Source organism: Amia ocellicauda, chromosome 4 (assembly GCF_036373705.1).
Source record: "Amia ocellicauda isolate fAmiCal2 chromosome 4, fAmiCal2.hap1, whole genome shotgun sequence".
NCBI lineage: Eukaryota > Metazoa > Chordata > Actinopteri > Amiiformes > Amiidae > Amia > Amia ocellicauda.
Window position 1 is genome coordinate 28,096,962 of NC_089853.1, and position 19,671 is coordinate 28,116,632.

The window sequence follows — 19,671 nt, forward strand, 5'->3', positions numbered from 1 at the left end:
GATTAAGTTCAGACTGTATACAAACAGCAATTACAGTAAGCAGAAAATGGATAGCTCCACACAATCAAATTGCACAGTATTTCTGTGTATACATTTTTTGTATATTCTTTGTTAAATAAGTACAGTATATACAAAACATATGGGATCATGTGTAACATGTTCAGGCCAGATCCAGAAAGAGGATTGCATTTATATACAGTGACTCTTCACTTATAAACGTACCATTTGCATTGCACCTATTGTGGGCATAAACATGTTTCTGTATTCTGTATGTATGACCCAGAACTGATATAGGCCTGATATAGGCCACCCGCTTTTCATTGCTCTAAAGGACAATGAAATGGCTGAACGCTGTGTTAATCTGAATGGCCCAGCCTCCATGTTGAAGAGGATGCAGGAATGCCACTGTGTACTGTTGGTTGCCAGGGCAACAGTGCGGCCTTGCGGAAGTGTATAAGCGATGGCTGCGCTTCGGTGCCATTGAAACATAATCGTTCACCAAAAAGGTGCAGTCTCACGTTTCCAAGAAGCTGCTTACTCATAAATAGAGAGTATTCTGCGCAGGTTTTTTCTCGTTGACCCTCAGCCCTCAGGTGTGTTCAAGATTTTACTGAAGCCAAGTGTGATTGTTTATCATTCTTTTTGTGCCACTTATGATTTAATTGTGCAGTTACATTTTTTTTGTGGTTAGACCCCCTTAATAGACAATTTCTGCACAGAATCAAGTACGATAAACATTGGAAAAGAAAAGGGCAAAGGTAGAATACATGACCAAGTGTCTTTGGAACAGAACAGGACTGACAGATGTCAATTGAGTCAAGTAGTTTATTGAAACACACAGAAATGCACATGTGCAGTGGGCCTGAGGAGAGATTTTTTTTTACTACGGAATAGAAATGCTCCTGAGTAAGCAGACGAATGCAGAAAGAAATGCTGGACCATTACCTAACGGTGGAAAGCTGATGTTTGCAAGAAAACTATAGAAGATGGCTATGATTGAGGAAGGGTGAAAAGTGTGATGTATGGTGGATGGCCAAAACCAGTTTACAAGTGGTTTGAATATCCTTCCATTGCTGTTACCTATACTGCAACCATGAAGGAGAAATGTGTTGAAAATCAGGAACTAGATCGCATGGCAATATTTTTGTTGCTTCATCTGATTCAGTCTACTTTGTTGACAGACAAACTAAAACAAGTCAGTCCTACATTATCATAGACTACATAAAGGTTCAAGTCAACAGTTAGTCTGGTGGGATTTATTTCTCACTTCTGCTAGTCTGTGTTCCAGGTTCCCTTTTTAGACTGATGGGGCTTGCCAATTTCTTTCAGCACAAATATTTAAAAATACAGATTTTTTTTGGTAAAGGACCATCTGTTAATGAAATGCTTATTGATTGCAGCATTTTATTTCCACAATATTCTACTTCAGTAAAAATAATTACTTGGATATACTGGTCTGAAGAGGACAGTGATGTAGACACTATGTGAAGTTACCAATAAAATGTAAAATTGATTCAATTTATTGTACAAGGTAATTGGGTAAACAGAGAGAGTTTGTCCATCAATTTGTACATTTTACACTACTCATTCATGCATAGCTGTAGTTTCCGTGTTTCTGTGGCACTCTAAAGTGCACTCATATGCATTTACATTTATTTGTAGCTTTGTACAGTAAGTATGTGGTTATGGGCATTGTGGAACAACTATATATTGTCCAAACATGTATTATTAAACTCATCATTAGCTCATTTAAATGGTCGAGAGACAGCAAAATGCAAAAAAGGCTGCGGTCTTAAGAGATCAAGTTAAATTTTTTGTTGTGACAGTTTACAAGTGATAGAGAGAAATGTACTCCTTCTATAGATAGGTGAACAAGGAATACTCAGGGCCCGATTTAATTAGAATAATACCAAAATAGTTTATTTATATAACAAATTCATTATAATGAAGTGCTCTGGAGATGGCCAGTCGAGAAGACATATCCAAAGTTTTTCTAAATAACGTCCTATCATATAGAAGATAATTCCCTGTGGTCGCCGGGCAACTACATGATGTCAGTGAGGCACCCCAAACTTTATCACACACGTCTCCTTTGTCTGCTGTTCTCTCTATGGCCTTGGATGAAAATGTTTTCCTAAAAATTACTGCACCTGGCCTCTCCGGAGCACTACACAAAGCTTAAATTCATACATGGGTTACACAATCTTGCTGTAAAAATAATGCTAATATAATATAATAATACTAGACTGTCCTGCATCACAAGCAAATGTTGTTCTGTTGTTTTTTCTCATTCGCATTACTTAAAACATCAATTACATCTTTATTGTTCACAGAGCATCGGTTAAGATGAGCATTAAAATATGAATGCACGTACATTACACATACAGCAAACCTTGCTCTGGGATATAAGCTTTGTAATTCTGGCTCACCCTCCTACCAATTAACAGTCTGATATCTTCTCTGCTGGAGCCTGTTCTACAAAATGTCAGTCCTCATTTCCCTGAGTATACCCACACACCCACATATGTGCTTTGCAATCAGTTTGAATTCATGGGTGACAGAGGTGAACAAATTGTATATGCACTGGCCTTAAACAGCAATGAAATCATTGTGTATTGAAAACTAGGAATGAAAACTGGACTGGCTTGTTAACACTCAACTGTCTCCATAATTAAATAGATGAAACTGTTTTTTTTTTTTTTTAATTGTGTCCTTAAAAAACAGTATGTGTAATCATTAAGCGCTTCTGAAATGTATGAAAGAATTTTGTAGAATTAATTATTTCTTGTTGGTTTTGTTTTATAATATATATTTTTTTTTTCCCACAAACTTTAAAGTAGATTCAGCCTTGTGTCAGTAGTATTGAGAATTGCATTGTAGAAGGGCAAAATATATTTTAGGTTTTAGTCTCCATTTCTGTTATTTTTTCCATTTTTCATTCCATTTCCTGAAAATTGGAGACACCTGTGTTTCGACAGAATCAACACATTAACGCCAAAAACTCCATCCTCTTCACAAATGCCACCTCACTGGTAGCAAACCTTTACAAATTGCCTTGAGCTGGCGACATAGCAGGAAGCTGCTGATAAATCTTGGGGGTGATGGGCAATTTCAGAGTAGACTGGAGCTGTCCCGAAGTGGAATAATGTGTGGATCCATTGGTATTTATTATTTCCAGTTGAAATGCACATCTCACTAATGCTGCTGTGTTGTCATTGATCAGCAGACTGTTTAAATAAAGGGAAACATTTTGAATCATTGGCTGTTACTATAGTAACACGGTGCCTTTTCCTGCAAGTGGGAAGAGCCAATGGGATCTATTCAGCTAGAAATCTGGGAGGCTTTTTACTACCCTCACATCATGGCCAAATTTAATTCAGTGGATTTTGATTGGTTTGCTGTTGAGATAGCTAGGGTATCATATAAATCATCAAATCATCATGGGAAAATCTAGTGGTTAGTAAATATACAGCCAACATTTGAGACTGGCCAAGCCCTCACCCCTGTCTCCTAAACCCTTCTTTCAGCTGAGTGGGGGGAATTTATGGTGCTGGTTGTTCTCATTGTATTTCATCATGGTTCTGGAATGATTCAGTAGAAATTAAACCTCCACCAAATTGGTGCTGTCTTTATGGAAAAATGAATGGCGGTGGAAAATACTCATTGGAGCCATTCCAAAAAAACTTGAAGAAAAGGGATGGGGTATGCGGAAGAGACAAGATTTTTGGAATAATTCCTAAGAAAAAGCACACATGAAAATGATGTTATTTCTATGTAACGATGTATGCAGCACATGATAAGTATCTATATACCTTATATGCATAAAGACCTGGGAACCACTGTTAGTTAGGATCCAGGACAGAGAGAATCCTACTCACTTTTATTTCTTTTGTCTAACATATATTTCTCCAAAGTCCACTAAAGCTATGTTTTAGTGGGTACAGTGTTTTGTTGCTAAACAGTTTTGTCCAGATGGCAGTATTTTTGTCTGTGTACAACTAATAAGTAATCTAAAGAAACTATGTTGAGTAAGTAACATAAAGAGAAAAAGCTGTTTATTTTTTCATGCCTTTTCTGTTGTGCTGACTGGAAATCCCAGTGCTACGCGTAATCCAAGAAGGCACCCAGGCAGTACCATGCAAAAGAAGAGCAACGCTTTACAGATCCGTAATGTGGCAAGCAATAGCAAACAAAATCTGTCTCAGTACAATAACAGTTAACATTTGTAGGCACCAGGTTTTGCAAGGCTGGGGAGAACAATACAGATCTGGTTGATGTTTTCATACAACAGGAAGAGAAAAGAAAGTAGTGTTACACAACCCCTGAGTGAACCCTTGACAGCCCCATAAGAGCTGGGAATATGGTTGTAAATAGGTGTAAGCAAAATACAATACAGTTGTTATTTCCAACTGATTAACATACAAATGTGCTTTATAAGGGAGGAGTTTATATAATTTGTCTTTTCCTTTCCTTTAATTTCTTTCTCGTTGTACATCCTACTGTATGTGTTCCTCGCAGGTTACCAGACTCCAATACAGATGGCTTTCAGACACATACCTTACTGGAGTATATATGAAGTATATTGCAGTGACTGCTTTCCCTACCTAGTTCCTAGTAACAAGCTTTCCAAGGCCTTTACTGATTCTATTTTTAATATGAAAACAGATACATAGAAAAATGTAAATTCCCTAAAAAAACACTTCTATCTTCTGTAGCTTCTCGCCTTCAACCTCCAATCAGTTTGCATCCAACTAACGAACAGCACCTGACAGCTGTTTCCTGCAGGATGCACAGAGAAAGAGGCAGAATAAGAGACATCCATTGAAGGAACACAAACCACCCATGACCCTTTTCACACTAATGAAAGAATATGCAATTAACGTGCATCGAAATGCATTTGATTTTGTTCACAGCAGCTTTTTCAGCACATGTTGAACTTGTGTTATTGGGAATGTGTGAATTAGTCAAATGATTAAGTGGTATTTTTAAGCAACTAATTAGACATTGGAAGCACACCGGTGAAAAAAGAAGTGAATAACAGCTTGTTTGCCTGTATAAAAAACATTTGGACTGCATTATTATTATTATTATTTTCCTTGTGCTAAGGTGATAGAAATTGCAAGGAATCCATGAATCAGGTCAACTGTATTCAAGGGAAATAATAGACCTGGACTGCAAACTGCAGGATTGAGGGTCTTGTTTGACTAAAATACGCCTTATCAAATTCAAGTAAAATAGTTTACTGAAAAACCAACCACCGTGTATCCATTGGGCCTTAGGCTCATTTAAAAGACTGTGATTAATGTGACTTAATGAGTTTGCATTTTATTTAATAATTTAGGCTAGAATATCAATTTTAACAACTGTCTGTTAATATTGCTTTCCCCAAAAATCCAAAGAGAGCTGAAGAGGTGTGGTAGACACTCATGTAGTTGGATCCTGAAAGAAAACACTCAGTGTGTTTCTAGGATCAATAAGTTATATGTGCCAAGCCTCGTGGGCCACTTCCTATTAGTCATCTCCATTTTGGTCTGATGTCATGAATGATGGCAGCACATGTGTTGTAAATGTGATTAAAATCCCTAATTAGATCATAAACTGGATGTTGCAGTTCAGTTTTAAGGGTCTAGGGTCAAATCTGAGCTCTCTTTGAGGAAAGCGTCACGATTAACTTTAGATTGTGCTGAAAGTTAGCAAACTGCTTTCATCATTGAACTGCTGAAAGGTCTTGGAATTGTTTCATGTTGTGATTTAAGAAATTACTCCAATACTAGATGTGTAATTAATATTTAAATATTTATAGAGAACGTATGTCTCTTTTATTAAACAGTGCTTTTCCTATATTTTTTTCTGCAATATTGTGTTCTCAGCAGTGGCTGAATTTGTACTGACATATACTTTTCTTCACAGCTCTATTAAAAATGTAATGTTCTGTCTCTGTGGACTTTCCCTGATAAAACCTTTGCCTTGCCTACAGTTTCCAGATCTTGGAACATTGTGATGATCTTTTCCTGTAGAAAGTTACATTTCAAAAGACAATTCGAAACAAATGAATCATAAGCGATTTGTTTTTCAGACACGATGACCTGAAAGAAATGCTGGACAGTAACAAGGATTCGTTGAAATTGGAAGCAATGAAGAGAATTGTAGCAGTAAGTACAGTCCTAGCTCAACAAATATAACTTATATCGGTCAATACTCCCTTTAAACAAACTGGCAAAGTATTTGTATTGTTATTTAAAGACATTTCAACTGCAATGAATGAAACACTTGACATCTGATTTTCCTTAAGATGCTATTTCAATTGTGTGAAGCCCAAGCTGTGAGATTGTTTGTACTGTAAGTGCATCGAGAACCCAGCAGATAAAACATTAGAAAACATAACAGCCTTAAAATGGGGGCCACAAAGTTTTACAATCTGGGTAACTACAATCAATAATGGCTGGAGATGTCTTTTTCAACTTAATTACAAGAACTTAACACTGTTCATACAGTGAATGTGTTCTTGGGATTCTACTGCATTTTATAGTCCTGTGAAATAGAAATATCACGTTATATTTGTTGACTATCTGATTTGAATCAATGTTGTAAATAGCGCCAGCACTTTTTCCAGTCATCACACCTCAGTAACTTTAAATAGTTTACTCTTTTTTTTTTCTTTAATTCTCCTAGGTACTACTATGTGTAACATGTAATTTATATCCAGTGCAATGTAATAGAGTCTGCAACTTGAATGCACATCAATCAGGCATCTCTTTCACAATGATTGAATTACAGCCCCACGATGGCATTGTACATTCACAGCATGGTTGTGCTGCAGATACACCAATATTTGGATGAGAATAATTGTATCTTAATGTGTTTAAATGCCCTTATATGTATTGTATTGTACTGAAAACCAAACAACTGTTGGTTAGAACCTAAAACATCTGAAAACTGATTTTCACTCCCTAATTAAACATGCATTTTGGCTACAAGGAATTGATGATACCAGTATGGACAGATTCTGCAGCCACCAGAAGTCTTACAAAGCATATATGTATTTCTTGATTCAGATCTGCCTTTTAAAGTATGGAAGGATTTTATAGTTGAACAATTAATTATAATGTGTTTAAACCTGTCATATTTAGTAATCTACTAGTCATGTTTACATATTTACAAGCTGTAGCACCTTTTTTCTATATGGTGCAGACAGGATTAGTAAATATGACAAATTGAATAAGCTACATGTGTATCATATCAAAAGTTGTATTACATATCATTGTAACTGAACTTGTTGAAAAATCTTTTTTTTTGTAAAATGACAGCAGAATTATTTTCCACCAAATATCTTTAATTGCAAAATTTCTTTTTCAGCCTTTAGGAAATAAAAAGCTTTCGTTAAAGCAAACTATCTGTGTAATTTGGTTTTGTTAGTATAGAGATAAAGTGCAGGTCTTCTCCAGAGTGGCTCTTAGCAAGTCACTACATGGTGTAATTTGTTCTGCTAGAGCCTGCCTTTTCAAGTAGACCCAACACAAGACATTAGGCCATAAAACCCTGTTGCCAAGAAAAGAGTGAGTTTTACAGCCCCAGCAGCTCCTGTTTAATAGAACAGATGTAAGTGAAAGAGAATGCACAGCCAGGTGTTAAATATTCATTAGCAGTGTCAGTTTCGGAGTATTGTAGACGGACAGCCAGCGCTAAATTATTTATCACAAAGAGAGGAAAAAAACTGAGAGCTTGATTCATTTTCCAATTGTACACCACTGAGGTCACAACGGCTGCGATAAAGAGCCAGGGTTACCGTATTTAAACCAGAGGAGGCTTCACTCTTAACTTCCATCACCATGGCTGCAGTAAACAGACTGACATTAATATTAACGGAGGGAAACACATTTCCCAGGGGATGGATGGTTGCATTTGCCAGCTATGAATGATTGTTTTGTTGCATTTCACATCAAATTTGCAACACAAAGGACTGAATTATAAATAATAATAATAATAATAATAATAATAATAATAATAATAATAATAATAATAACGATTTAATACAAAACTAAATTAGGGCTTATTGAGCCCATATTGTCATAATCTACTCTTTTCTAATGAATGAATATGCTTAGATTTTCTGAGTAAATAATATATTTTGTGATTCTGATTCACGATTTTAGGAACCAGATCAAGCCATTACATTGAGCTGAAATGAATGTGTCTGTATTTATAAATGAAAACAACTAATTTGAAGCACATCCTTGTTGATCCCACTGTAGGCTAGAAAATATAGGCTGGATGAAATACATTTCATAAATGTACAAGGTGGCTTTTAACAGTGATATTTTTTTAAACTAACCTGGTTTAAAATAACTTTTCATGTTGTTCAAAGACTAGCATGTGTCTGCAGCTTTGTCTCTGCAAAGGATTAGGATAGACAAGGATTACTCACTCTTGCATCGGGGAAGTATTCTTCCTACTCCCCGTTTCAAGCAGCTACAGTGTGGTAATATTACAATTTGCAGTCTACTTCCATGATTTCATACTCAGTTGGAAGACCGTCTTAATGTCAGTGTGCCTGGTCATTGATGGGGTTGTGCCATTGTTCCCTAGATGATCGCCAGGGGAAAAAATGCGTCAGACTTGTTCCCAGCAGTGGTCAAGAATGTAGCTTGTAAGAACATTGAGGTGAGTTCTACAATTTCTGGCTTTTATGTTCGAAGACCATAGTTTCTTTCATTGTAGCTCCTGTGTAAAAAGACACAATGACTCTTTGCCATGAAAAATGTACACTATATTATGAAAAAGGGGTAAGCCTGGCTCTGGCTCTAAGTGATTATACCAGAGGTTTTGTAGCTTGTGGACGTGTTCTTTTATGAAGGATCCCATGTCAGCCAAAATTGGAATATTGTGAACAGCAGTGTATTGCCAATATTGATGCGAGGGCCTGTACAGTTACCAACAGAATAATGCCCCATTTCAGTGTAATAGCTAGACAGTGCAAAGGTGAATTCAATCCTATAGAACACCTCTGGAATGATCTGGGGTGGCACATGAGGAATAGGCTTTGCAGACTTCAATATCTTTTATATATGATGGGTTAGATTCTGGCAGCAAACAGAAACAGATTATAAGGGGAAATATTTGTTCTGCTGTTAGACACTATGTTAACACATGCTTTCTACAACAGGTAAAGAAGCTGGTGTATGTGTACCTGGTTCGATATGCAGAAGAACAGCAAGACCTGGCTTTGCTTTCAATTTCTACATTCCAGCGGGGGCTGAAGGTCAGTGTTTACATTAGATTTTGAAACCAGAAGGCCCTCGATATAGGAATTCTCTGGAATCACGAGGCCACAAACAGTAATGGCTCTCATTACTGCATATATTATAAATAAACTGCTTGATAAATAAAATGACTACTTGATCCAACAGTAAAGTACTATGGGATTGTTTTTGATCTCCCTCCCCCCAGACCATAATTAAAAGGGTATGTGAATGAAAAATATATATTATTAATAATAACACTATTTAGGTGTTAAGGTAAGCTCAGTACATTCCCACTGTTTCTTCACAGCTACCCATATTTGTTGCCAGTGATCCTGTCATTTAAGTTGCCATTTTTTTTATTTGGTTGTGTTGAAACTGGCATTTTAGAATTTGAAGTATTTTTCCGTCTCTGGCGTATTGATTCTGCGGCAGCGGCTGGACGGTGTGTGTGTCATACTGGATGAGCTGTAGGCCGTGCTCCCCGAGGCCTTCCTGATTGCCCGTGTCAGACAAAGTGCTGATTGATCTTGGAGTTACCAGCCTTTTTCAGCTCTCTTTCTGCGACAACATCTATTTTGTCTGGCATTGTTACCGCCTGCTCTGTGTGAGCGGTTTAATACGGAGGGCCCTTTCCCTTAAGTCAGCCAGTGCGCAGTGACAATGATCAATACTCCCATCACAGAGAGGGCTCTTCTGGTAAAAGTGCAGTGTCATCCTCTGTACCATTAATTGGATTTCATTTACTTCACTGGACCTCCAAGCCTTTTTAAGCACCAAAGTAATGGAAACTCCATCCTGAGAGCTACTGCAGAAGCAAGGGGAGGTTTAATTTACATCTAGATGTACCACAGGACTCCAGGTTCAGCATCAAATGTCAAGGCTGTACACTATCAAAGTAGAGGAAAATCACATTTTGGAAACTTGGGGCTTCACTTTTCACCAGTCCTGTGAAAATACACCTTGACTATAATCATTGACCTTTTTACTGCTGGGCAAAATTTGTATTCAGTATAACAGAAAATCATCTTCAATAACATTATTGAGAAAAAAAGCTTTCATAAGGTCCTTATCAGGAACGCTAACCTGTCATTCAGACCTTTTCTTATATTGCTTGCTTTCTCTGCAGTTTGTGATTCTAAATTTTCCATTTTAGGTAGTAATAAAACAGAAACCTGATAATTCCTATCAGCTCTTCTTCAGCAATGTGTAGCAGTCTCAGAGTTGCAACAGATTTGCCTGCTGTAGCAAACTAGAAGAGACATTAACCTTTCTGAGCAGGAGGATTTATTTTGAACTCACTGGTTCTCGCCTGGAGCCTAAAACTCTGTTGTCCGTCCCTAAGTTGTTCTGACAGGACCAGGCGGGATGCCCCGTTACACACCCATATTTTATCTTTGTCCATTAGGACCCGAACCAACTGATCCGTGCCAGTGCGCTGCGTGTCCTCTCCAGCATCAGAGTCACCATCATCGTCCCCATCATGATGCTGGCGATCAAGGAGGCTGCCTCTGACATGTCCCCTTATGTGCGGAAGACAGCTGCACATGCCATTCCCAAACTCTACAGGTAATGAGTCTCTGGAAAAACCAGGCCAGACCAGAAAAGAAAGCAGATCCTCTATTACATGAATAAAGCCATGATGAGCGCTCTCTAGCTGTCCGCCATGTTTAATATTTATGCTATGATAGGGCGTGTACCTAACCTATTTAGTTCCTGGCTGTGATAATAGTTAAGGACCAGCAACCAGAAATGTAGCTGTTGTTTATTTACCTCTTTGGCAATACCAGTGCATTGGGGCTCCAGCCAGGCTCGGTTGAATTTGCTTGGAATCCCCAAAAGCTCAGTGATTCAATAATATCTTCTTTAAAATACACATTGCTAATGTTTTGATACCTATTTCTTCTATTAGCTTGGACCCTGACCAGAAGGACCAGTTGATTGAGGTTATTGAAAAGCTGCTGGCTGACAAAACAACAGTAAGTCCACTATGACATGATTCCCATTACATTGTACATTAAATGAAGAGCTGTGAACTTCAAGATCCTGCAGAATGTACTAATGGCCTAGGGTCTCCTTGCTGAGAGATGAACTCTAAATACTGTTGCTACTGTCACAAATATGACTTTGGAGTACTTCTATTTGAAATCTGTTTGTATATGGCCTGCTTTTTTGTGGGGCGTGATATTTTGTGGTACATATTTGTCTCAGTCCTTTTTTCCTACTCTTTACCTGTTCTGCTTTTTATTGTATTTGATTAACGTCAGAGCCTCAGGCCTTTAATTACTGGAGAAAAGAAAGAACACAGAAATGTTTAACCATCCGTGTAATGACGTAGAACGAGATGAATGTCTCTGCTATTGTGTAATTTGCTTCCAGACTAGTTATATTGGATTTACTACAGACTGAATCAATCTGCAACTGTTGGGGAATGCTCTAGGGGTTCAGGGAAGATTGGCCCCCTTGATCTGGTGAAGTGCAGTGCAGAATGTTTTAGGTAAATGAGACTCTCTCCCCCCTCCTTGCCTCTTTCCAAGCTTGTGGCTGGCAGCGTGGTGATGGCATTTGAGGAGGTGTGCCCTGAACGCATTGATCTGATCCACAAGAACTACCGCAAGCTGTGCAACCTGCTGATCGACGTGGAAGAGTGGGGCCAGGTGGTTATCATCAACATGCTCACCCGCTACGCCAGAACGCAGTTCCTCAACCCCAATCATAATGTGAGTATACCCAATACTACAGCATCCTCATCCTGAGCCTTTCCTCTCATATGATTAGCGTTTTCTAGACTAGCTGCTATAAGGCAGCATGTGACCTGTGAATGTGACCAAACTAAAATGAAATGTAAATGGAGAACCAAAAGTTCCACAGTAACTTAACTCTCAGTCTGTGAATGTAGCTAGCATTGAGAACATCTTCATTCTCACATTCTGTAGGGGGGTAGTTTATATAAACAGGAGCAAATACCTCTTCTAGCTATGGCAGCAACAAAGATTTCCAAAATGTTGTTATAGAGATTTCAAATAACTCTTATAGAGGAAAATCTGAACATTTGTATATCCTTTCTGTAGGTTAGTGTGAATATGAATTATGTTCCATTGTTTCATAAATGTTTCATTGCACTGACTCCTGATGACGCTGCAGGAATCGCTTCTGGAGGACAGTGCAGAGAAGGCCTTCTATGGATCTGACGAGGAAGAGGGGAAGGATGAGAAGGCAGAGGCAGCCACCCTGGCCAAGAGGAAGCCCTACGTGATGGACCCTGACCACCGGCTTCTCCTACGCAACACCAAGCCACTGCTGCAGAGTCGCAATGCTGCTGTGAGTACTGCCCTGCCATGAGAGAGACACTCACAGCGAGGGCTGGCAGAAGCAGGGAGGGTATGGATCACTGTGAGCGCCAAGAGACTGAGCGTGAGTCATGAGGTGATAAGCGACCGAGAAAGAGTGCCTATGAGTCGGAGAGTTGAGACTCTGTAAAACCTGGAATGAGGAGATGATACAAGGTTTGAAATCATGACTTTGGCAACAGTTTTTTCAATAACTGTTAGGAGGTTGTTTATTTACTGAGGGCTCTGTGAAGAACACTCCTTTCTCTCCATGCAGGTGGTGATGGCTGTGGCCCAGCTGTACTTCCATCTGGCCCCCAAGGCTGAGGTGGGGGTCATCGCCAAGGCCTTGGTGCGTCTCATGAGGAGCCACAGGTAGGGGTGCAATCCTTCCAATACACCATACTGGAGCTCAGCACTGCTTTATTTGCAGAACCAATCTTCAGGGCTAATGAAGAAATCTCAAGATAATCTGTTTGATGTAAAACCTTGTTAAGACACACATTGCAAAAAAAAAAGCTTGCATTGCCATTTAATAGTATGTATTACATTTGAGTATTTAATTCTCCTAATTTCAGATAATAGTTCCTTTTATCTCCCTCTTTTATTCGAACTTCACCTTTAAGCACAAACTGTGTTATCTGGCTGTTCTTTTAGCCTATAGGACACTGTGTTCATGGAGCATCATTTTGTGTTGTGTAAATGTCGCCATGACATGGCAATGCTCCCATAGTTACGGATTTGAGGCTCTGGTTCGAATGACTGTGATGACTTTAATAAGTAAGACAGCCTGTGGCTTCTGTGAAATGACGTGAAAAGACTTTCAAGGGACACTTTGTTTCGGAGATTTATAGAACAGCTCATTAAATCTCCTCATCCCGTGACTATTTTTATCCTGGCAGTTTGGACAAGGAAAATGTATATTCTACTGCCCTGCTTAAGGATACCTTTGATAGTTCTTGTTGGCCTTACAGACAGGAGGCAATAACTGAATATATCAGAAGGAAATATGGGAAGCTAATATAATTCTTAGTCCAAAGCCTTTTCCTTTGAAAATAAGTTATAGATTAGCCCTCAGTGCGTGTTAGTCCATATAAATCAAAGTCCTAAAACTGAGGCCAGTCTTGTTTGGTGAGAGATGTCTAACTGGCAGGTTGTTCAAGACAAAACTGAAGAGTTCGCTGGCATTAAACTGAATAAAAAAATATTGTCTCTCACATCTCTAAGCACTATGCCTTATTATTTCATAAAAGACTAAATTAACTGATTTCTACTTACTGTAAATTTAAAAAGTACTTTATTTCATTTTGAAAGGAAACAGTTTTCCCTTTAAATCACAGATGTTGTGCTAATTCAGTTTTTTTAGATAAAAAGGCTTTTGAACATTCTCAGCTGTCTGTATATTTCAAGTGAAATTTCATCCCAGAAAATGTGAAACAAAGTCTGACAAGGTTACTGATTTAGATTTTCTAGAAATTAAAGGAAACAATACTTGGACAAACAGTCTAAGAATCTATTTTGGATGTGTTTTTTTTTTTATCCCACAGTGAAGTCCAGTATGTTGTGTTGCAGAATGTGGCAACAATGTCTATCAAGCGGAGGGTGAGCGGTTTATTTATGTGTTTATTGAATCAGCTATACTATATTATTCACAGATGTATAAATAATATGATTATATAAACACAAAAGTATAAATATATGGATAACGTCAATGAGACTTTGAAAAATAAATTACTGGTCAGTGAATTAAAATGAATTGGATAGATTTAGGCCTATGTTTTATTTCAGGGGATGTTTGAACCTTACCTGAAGAGTTTCTACATCAGGTCCACAGACCCCACTCAGATCAAAGTCCTCAAGGTTGGTTGTGTTCATCCCTGGTTTTGTATTCCAATATTTAGGGGAGGGGGTAAAAAGCACAGTGTTTTATTTGGAGTGAATTAGCAAACTATTGAAAGAGTGACATTGTACTGGGTTAAATTATAATGTAATATAATTGTGTTTATCATTTAATGTTTAATAGTTATTTATGTTGTTTGCAGTTAGAGGTTTTGACCAATTTGGCGAATGAGACCAACATATCTACCATTCTGAGGGAATTTCAGGTAAGGGGAGCTTTGTTTTAGTCTCAATGTTCTAACTCAGGTCTTGATCCGTTTTATTATGTCTGTCAGTCTATAAAAACAGTCCTTACTGATTAGGTTACCTCAGTTCTATCCCACCAAAGAGCACTTCTGTCACTGATACTGTATGGATAAATGAGGATGTTCCTCCATACTGTAAAATTTGCTGCAGATTTTCCATTGCTCTGCAATATCTTCCGTTTTGTATCAGACCTACATTAAGAGTATGGACAAGGATTTTGTTGCTGCCACCATCCAAGCCATCGGCCGCTGCGCCACCAACATTGGAGAGGTGAGGGACACCTGTCTGAACGGCCTGGTCCAACTACTGTCCAACCGTGACGGTGAGTAGGCCCAACCATAAGAAACCCCACAGAGTTTCTGAAAGGGGCATGGGATTGGAATGTTTCCACTTTCCCTCGGTTTCCTTTCTTGCCTGCTGCTTATCCTGTTTTGCATATATTTCTATGATTGTTGTTGTGTCCTCTGAGTTTTATGGCTACAGCAGCTATTCAATCAAAAGCAGCTTCTGAGAATAACATTGTACAGCTGACTGTGATAAAAAGCTAAGCAGAAACAACATAGGCGCACTAAGAATGAACAGGGTGTGAAAAACATTAAAAGTCAAAAGAGAAAGATTCTACCTTTTCTGAAATAGTTTTATTTTGTGAAAGCAACAAATCTAAATTTGAAAATGTAAGCAAGCAACAGTAGAATGTCTAGTATTTTTAATACGGTTTTAGGATACTGACCTACACACCAAGAAAACTAGATGGCAGAGTGTAGAGGCAGAGAAAACATTGGCTGAGGGATAGGAGTTTGAAATGGTCAAAAACAAGTTGTTTTTAGATTGCTAAAATGCATGTCAACCAGGTTTCTTTGTGCAAAAGCAGGTGTAACAGCCCGTGGCTAATTGAGCTGAGAGAGACAATTCTCCTGCATTTCTGTTAATGTTTTGCATTCTGTCTCCTGCCTGTATCTCTCTTTTTAACTCAAGAGGTTTTTCAATTGTCTTCTAGAGCTGGTGGTCGCTGAGTCGGTGGTCGTGATTAAGAAGCTGTTACAGATGCAGCCGGCACAACATAGTGACATCATCAAACACATGGCCAAACTCACAGACAACATCCAGGTGTGGAGTACATTCAGTGAAACACACACTTCAGTTATTGCTTCTAGTATAGTTTAGTTTTCAAAAAAATAGAAATAGCTAGTTCCTGTTTGACAGCCTGTGTCTCCCCTTCCCATGGCCAGGTTCCAATGGCCCGTGCCAGCATCCTGTGGCTGATTGGCGAGTACTGTGAGCATGTCCCCAAAATCGCTCCTGACGTGCTGAGGAAGATGGCCAAGTCCTTCACAGCTGAGGAGGACATTGTCAAACTGCAGATCATCAACCTGGCAGCCAAGCTATACCTCACCAACTCCAAACAGGTAATGCAACACAGCGATGCGATCCGAGATCATGAATGCTTTGTTAATCTGTATGGTCGTTTTTTTTTTGACTGTCTAAAATGTTAACCATGGCACTAGATTAAATGAAATATCGACAGTATTCCTGATATAATCCAAGCAGGGTAATTAACAACTGTCACTGCAAACAGATGATTAAATACATTTTCCACCACTAACAGTAGCAAAGCAAGTGTTATACCAGAAAGTTATCAACATCAAAGTCTTCAAACTGCTAATTCATAGTTCAAAGTGTATTCCAAAATGTTCCACACTGAGCAAAAGAAGATATGTGCAGCATGTAATTTCTGCATTAAAATCAGCAGCAATCTTCTTTGTTTTCTTCCAACTATTTTATTACTATTTATGTAAATTGTTCATCCTCTAGAAAGTACCAATTTTTTTTTTTCGATACTAAGTTTTTAAAGACTTAAATTAATTACATATTTTAGGGTTTATCAGGGTTTATCCCATTCTATTTTATTTGGAAGTTATAACTTGATAACGATTGATTCAGGGAAGCTCAAGGGAGTGATTTAGACTTGCTGAAATCAACCAATTCTTAAAGGAGAACAAATCTGAAAAGAAGGATATGATAAAAATATAATATGACATGAGACATGAGTTTTTCAATCCCTCTCTGCTGCTAGGAGACGCCTTGAATTGTGAGATAAAATTGTTTTTCTGCCAAAGTAATTTACTGTGGAAAAGTGGAAAATAAAGTGTGTCTCTCAAAAGACAAGCTTACAAGTCTGATTCAGAATTGCATGCTGTGTGTTTATGTGTACCATTAAATGTAACTTACAAGCAATGAAGTGAATATCAAAATTAAGATTAATCATTCATATATATATATATATATATATATATATATATATATATATATATATATATATATATTGTATATATTTAAGAACATAAGAAAGTTTACAAACGAGAGGAGGCCATTCGAACCATCGTGCTCGTCTGGTGTCCATTAGTATCTAAGTGATCCAAGGATACTATCCAGCCTATTTTTAAATGTTCCCAAAGTTTCAGCTTCAACCACATCGCTGGGGAGTTTGTTCCAGATTGTGACAACTGTCTGTGTGAAGAAGTGTCTCCTATTTTCCATCTTGAATGCCTTGAAGCCCAATTTTATGATCTTCTTCAGAAGAATCCAATAAAAAGATAATTTAACATTGCACCTTTCCTTGTTGCTTGCATCAGTTGGTTGACAGCAATAGTTTAATATCTTGCGTATTACTGCCCAACACACAGATATTGTTTATTGTTGCTCTAAAAATTACTATTAGCTTTTAACAGAGCTAGTCTGTACCTCATGTGAACAGACTTTCTTATCTTAGGCTGTCTCTTTCCTGCGGTTTATCAACTTTCATTTTTCACAGAATATAATTTAAACAAAGACTTGCTGTCTTTTGTAGATAAAGTGGATTATAATTTCCTTAGAAGTGTTGGAAACTGGGATAGGTTTCTGCTGTGAAGTATATAGCCCAGAGATTTTCCACACTTTAATATTATAGATTCTGTATCCTTTAATAAAGAGACCTTCTTCATTAAGGACCGATGGCATTGACCTCTCCCTAGTCAGCCGCTGCCCAGGGTTCTGAAGATGAGTCAATAATTTGTAAGCCACAGTGGACTCTGAATGCCTCATACGTGTTCAAGATTATGTGTCATCAATGAGAAGAGGAATGTGTGAACTGCACAGGAGGTCAAATTAACTGACTGCTACTGATCAATACAGGGTCAGAGGTTTGAATTATGAACTTGTTCTTCAAAGAAATGATCACCGTTCTTTAATGCATCATCAGCAAGAGCTGCATTGAGGCTACTCGACTGAGCATCTCCAGCAAAGCGCTCTCTTAAACTACGTCGAGTAATGGGGATAAGGTTAATGTTACCAAACCAGCTGAACTAATTTAAACTGAGCGACTAAACAAGGGAGTCTGACACTGAAGTATATGATCTATGCTTTGTGGCTTAAGGCTCTCTGAGGTTAACTCTCTTCCTTCTTCAACCCACCAGACCAAACTACTCACACAGTATGTCCTTAACTTGGCAAAGTATGACCAGAACTATGACATCAGAGACCGGGCGCGCTTCATCCGCCAGCTCATTGTGCCTACTGACAAAAGCGGTGCACTGAGCAAATACGCCAAGAAACTGTTCCTCGCACTGAAGCCAGCTCCTGTCCTGGAGTCTCCGTTCAAAGGTACAGCAACCAGAGGCACATTGTAAAACTCAATATCATGTTTCTGTACATATTTTCATATAATTGTATCTTCCTTTCTGTTATAATAATTCCATATTTTCAGTGCTGGGGAGACATTTTCCTCTAATGTATAAATATGAATGCTGAGTATTTGCTGAGTATACAAGTATTTTTGACTAATTGATTAATATTTCAGATGAACGTGCTGCATGTAGGAAATGTTTGTGTCATCGATTAAAATATTTTCTGCATTTTTAGTTTCTTTGTTTTTCTCTGCAAAGGACAGCTCTTTAGCCGGGCAAGTGTGTGTTTTATCTTTCTTTCAACCCTTCCATGTGGAATGTACTCCTCCACTGTATCAGTAAATTTATGTTTGTGTTGCAGATCGGGACCACTTCCAGTTGGGCTCCCTCTCTCACCTGCTTAATGCCAAGGCGGTGGGCTACCAGGAGCTGCCCGACTGGCCTGAGGCAGCCCCAGACCCGTCAGTGCGCAACGTGGAGGTGAAGGATGCTGTGCGTGCTGTGGACTCAGTAATAGTTAGAGATAAGGACTAAGCAGGAGACTCTGGTGGCGATCCTATAGAACTGCTGTGTTTGAAAGGGGAGCAGAAAACCAGAGACTCAGGCCTCCAGACTACTTTTCTCAACATTCATCAGCATAACATCTGGTTCACCTTCATTGTGATATCGGTATTTTTTATTTATTTCCTATTTGACTTCAGTTTCAAAAGGATGATGGCTAATCATCCTGTCATGATCAAGTACAGTTATAGTTAATGACTCACAAAGGAGGTCCATCATTTTGACTTGTGGCAATTCATAGTAAAAGAAGTGGTGAGGAATTTTTTTTTTGCATATATAATATCAAATATTATAGAGCAGTTTTTAACCCATGTGTAATATATTCATATAACATTATAAATAAATATACATATATATATACAGTGAGGGAAAAAAGTATTTGATCCCCTGCTGATTTTGTACGTTTGCCCACTGACAAAGAAATGATCAGTCTATTATTTTAGTGGTAGGTGTATTTTAACAGTGAGAGACAGAATAACAACAAATAAATCCAGAAAAACGCATTTCAAAAAAGTCATAAATTGATTTGCATGTTAATGAGGGAAATAAGTATTCGATCCCCTATCAATCAGCAAGATTTCTGGCTCCCAGGTGTCTTTTATACAGGTAACGAGCTGAGATTAGGAGCACTCTCTTAAAGGGACTGCTCCTAATCTCAGCTCGTTACCTGTATAAAAGACACCTGTCCACAGAAGCAATCAATCAATCAGATTCCAAACTCTCCACCATGGCCAA

At 38.2% G+C, this 19,671-nt stretch overlaps 1 protein-coding gene across 2 annotated transcripts in view; it reads left to right on the forward strand.

Moving 5' to 3' along the window:
* The window catches only part of ap3b2 (adaptor related protein complex 3 subunit beta 2), a 48,293-nt gene that overhangs the window by 14,615 nt on the left and 14,007 nt on the right, over nt 1-19,671 (forward strand). For both annotated transcript variants that reach the window (XM_066701712.1, XM_066701713.1), the window contains exons 2-17: nt 6,077-6,152; nt 8,587-8,661; nt 9,164-9,259; nt 10,648-10,808; nt 11,152-11,218; nt 11,777-11,959; nt 12,384-12,560; nt 12,846-12,943; nt 14,116-14,170; nt 14,357-14,428; nt 14,611-14,673; nt 14,903-15,035; nt 15,711-15,820; nt 15,943-16,119; nt 18,166-18,352; nt 18,737-18,855. In XM_066701712.1, coding sequence (XP_066557809.1) covers nt 6,077-6,152; nt 8,587-8,661; nt 9,164-9,259; nt 10,648-10,808; nt 11,152-11,218; nt 11,777-11,959; nt 12,384-12,560; nt 12,846-12,943; nt 14,116-14,170; nt 14,357-14,428; nt 14,611-14,673; nt 14,903-15,035; nt 15,711-15,820; nt 15,943-16,119; nt 18,166-18,352; nt 18,737-18,855 — 1,849 coding nt within the window. The remainder of the gene's footprint in view (nt 1-6,076; nt 6,153-8,586; nt 8,662-9,163; nt 9,260-10,647; nt 10,809-11,151; nt 11,219-11,776; nt 11,960-12,383; nt 12,561-12,845; nt 12,944-14,115; nt 14,171-14,356; nt 14,429-14,610; nt 14,674-14,902; nt 15,036-15,710; nt 15,821-15,942; nt 16,120-18,165; nt 18,353-18,736; nt 18,856-19,671) is intronic.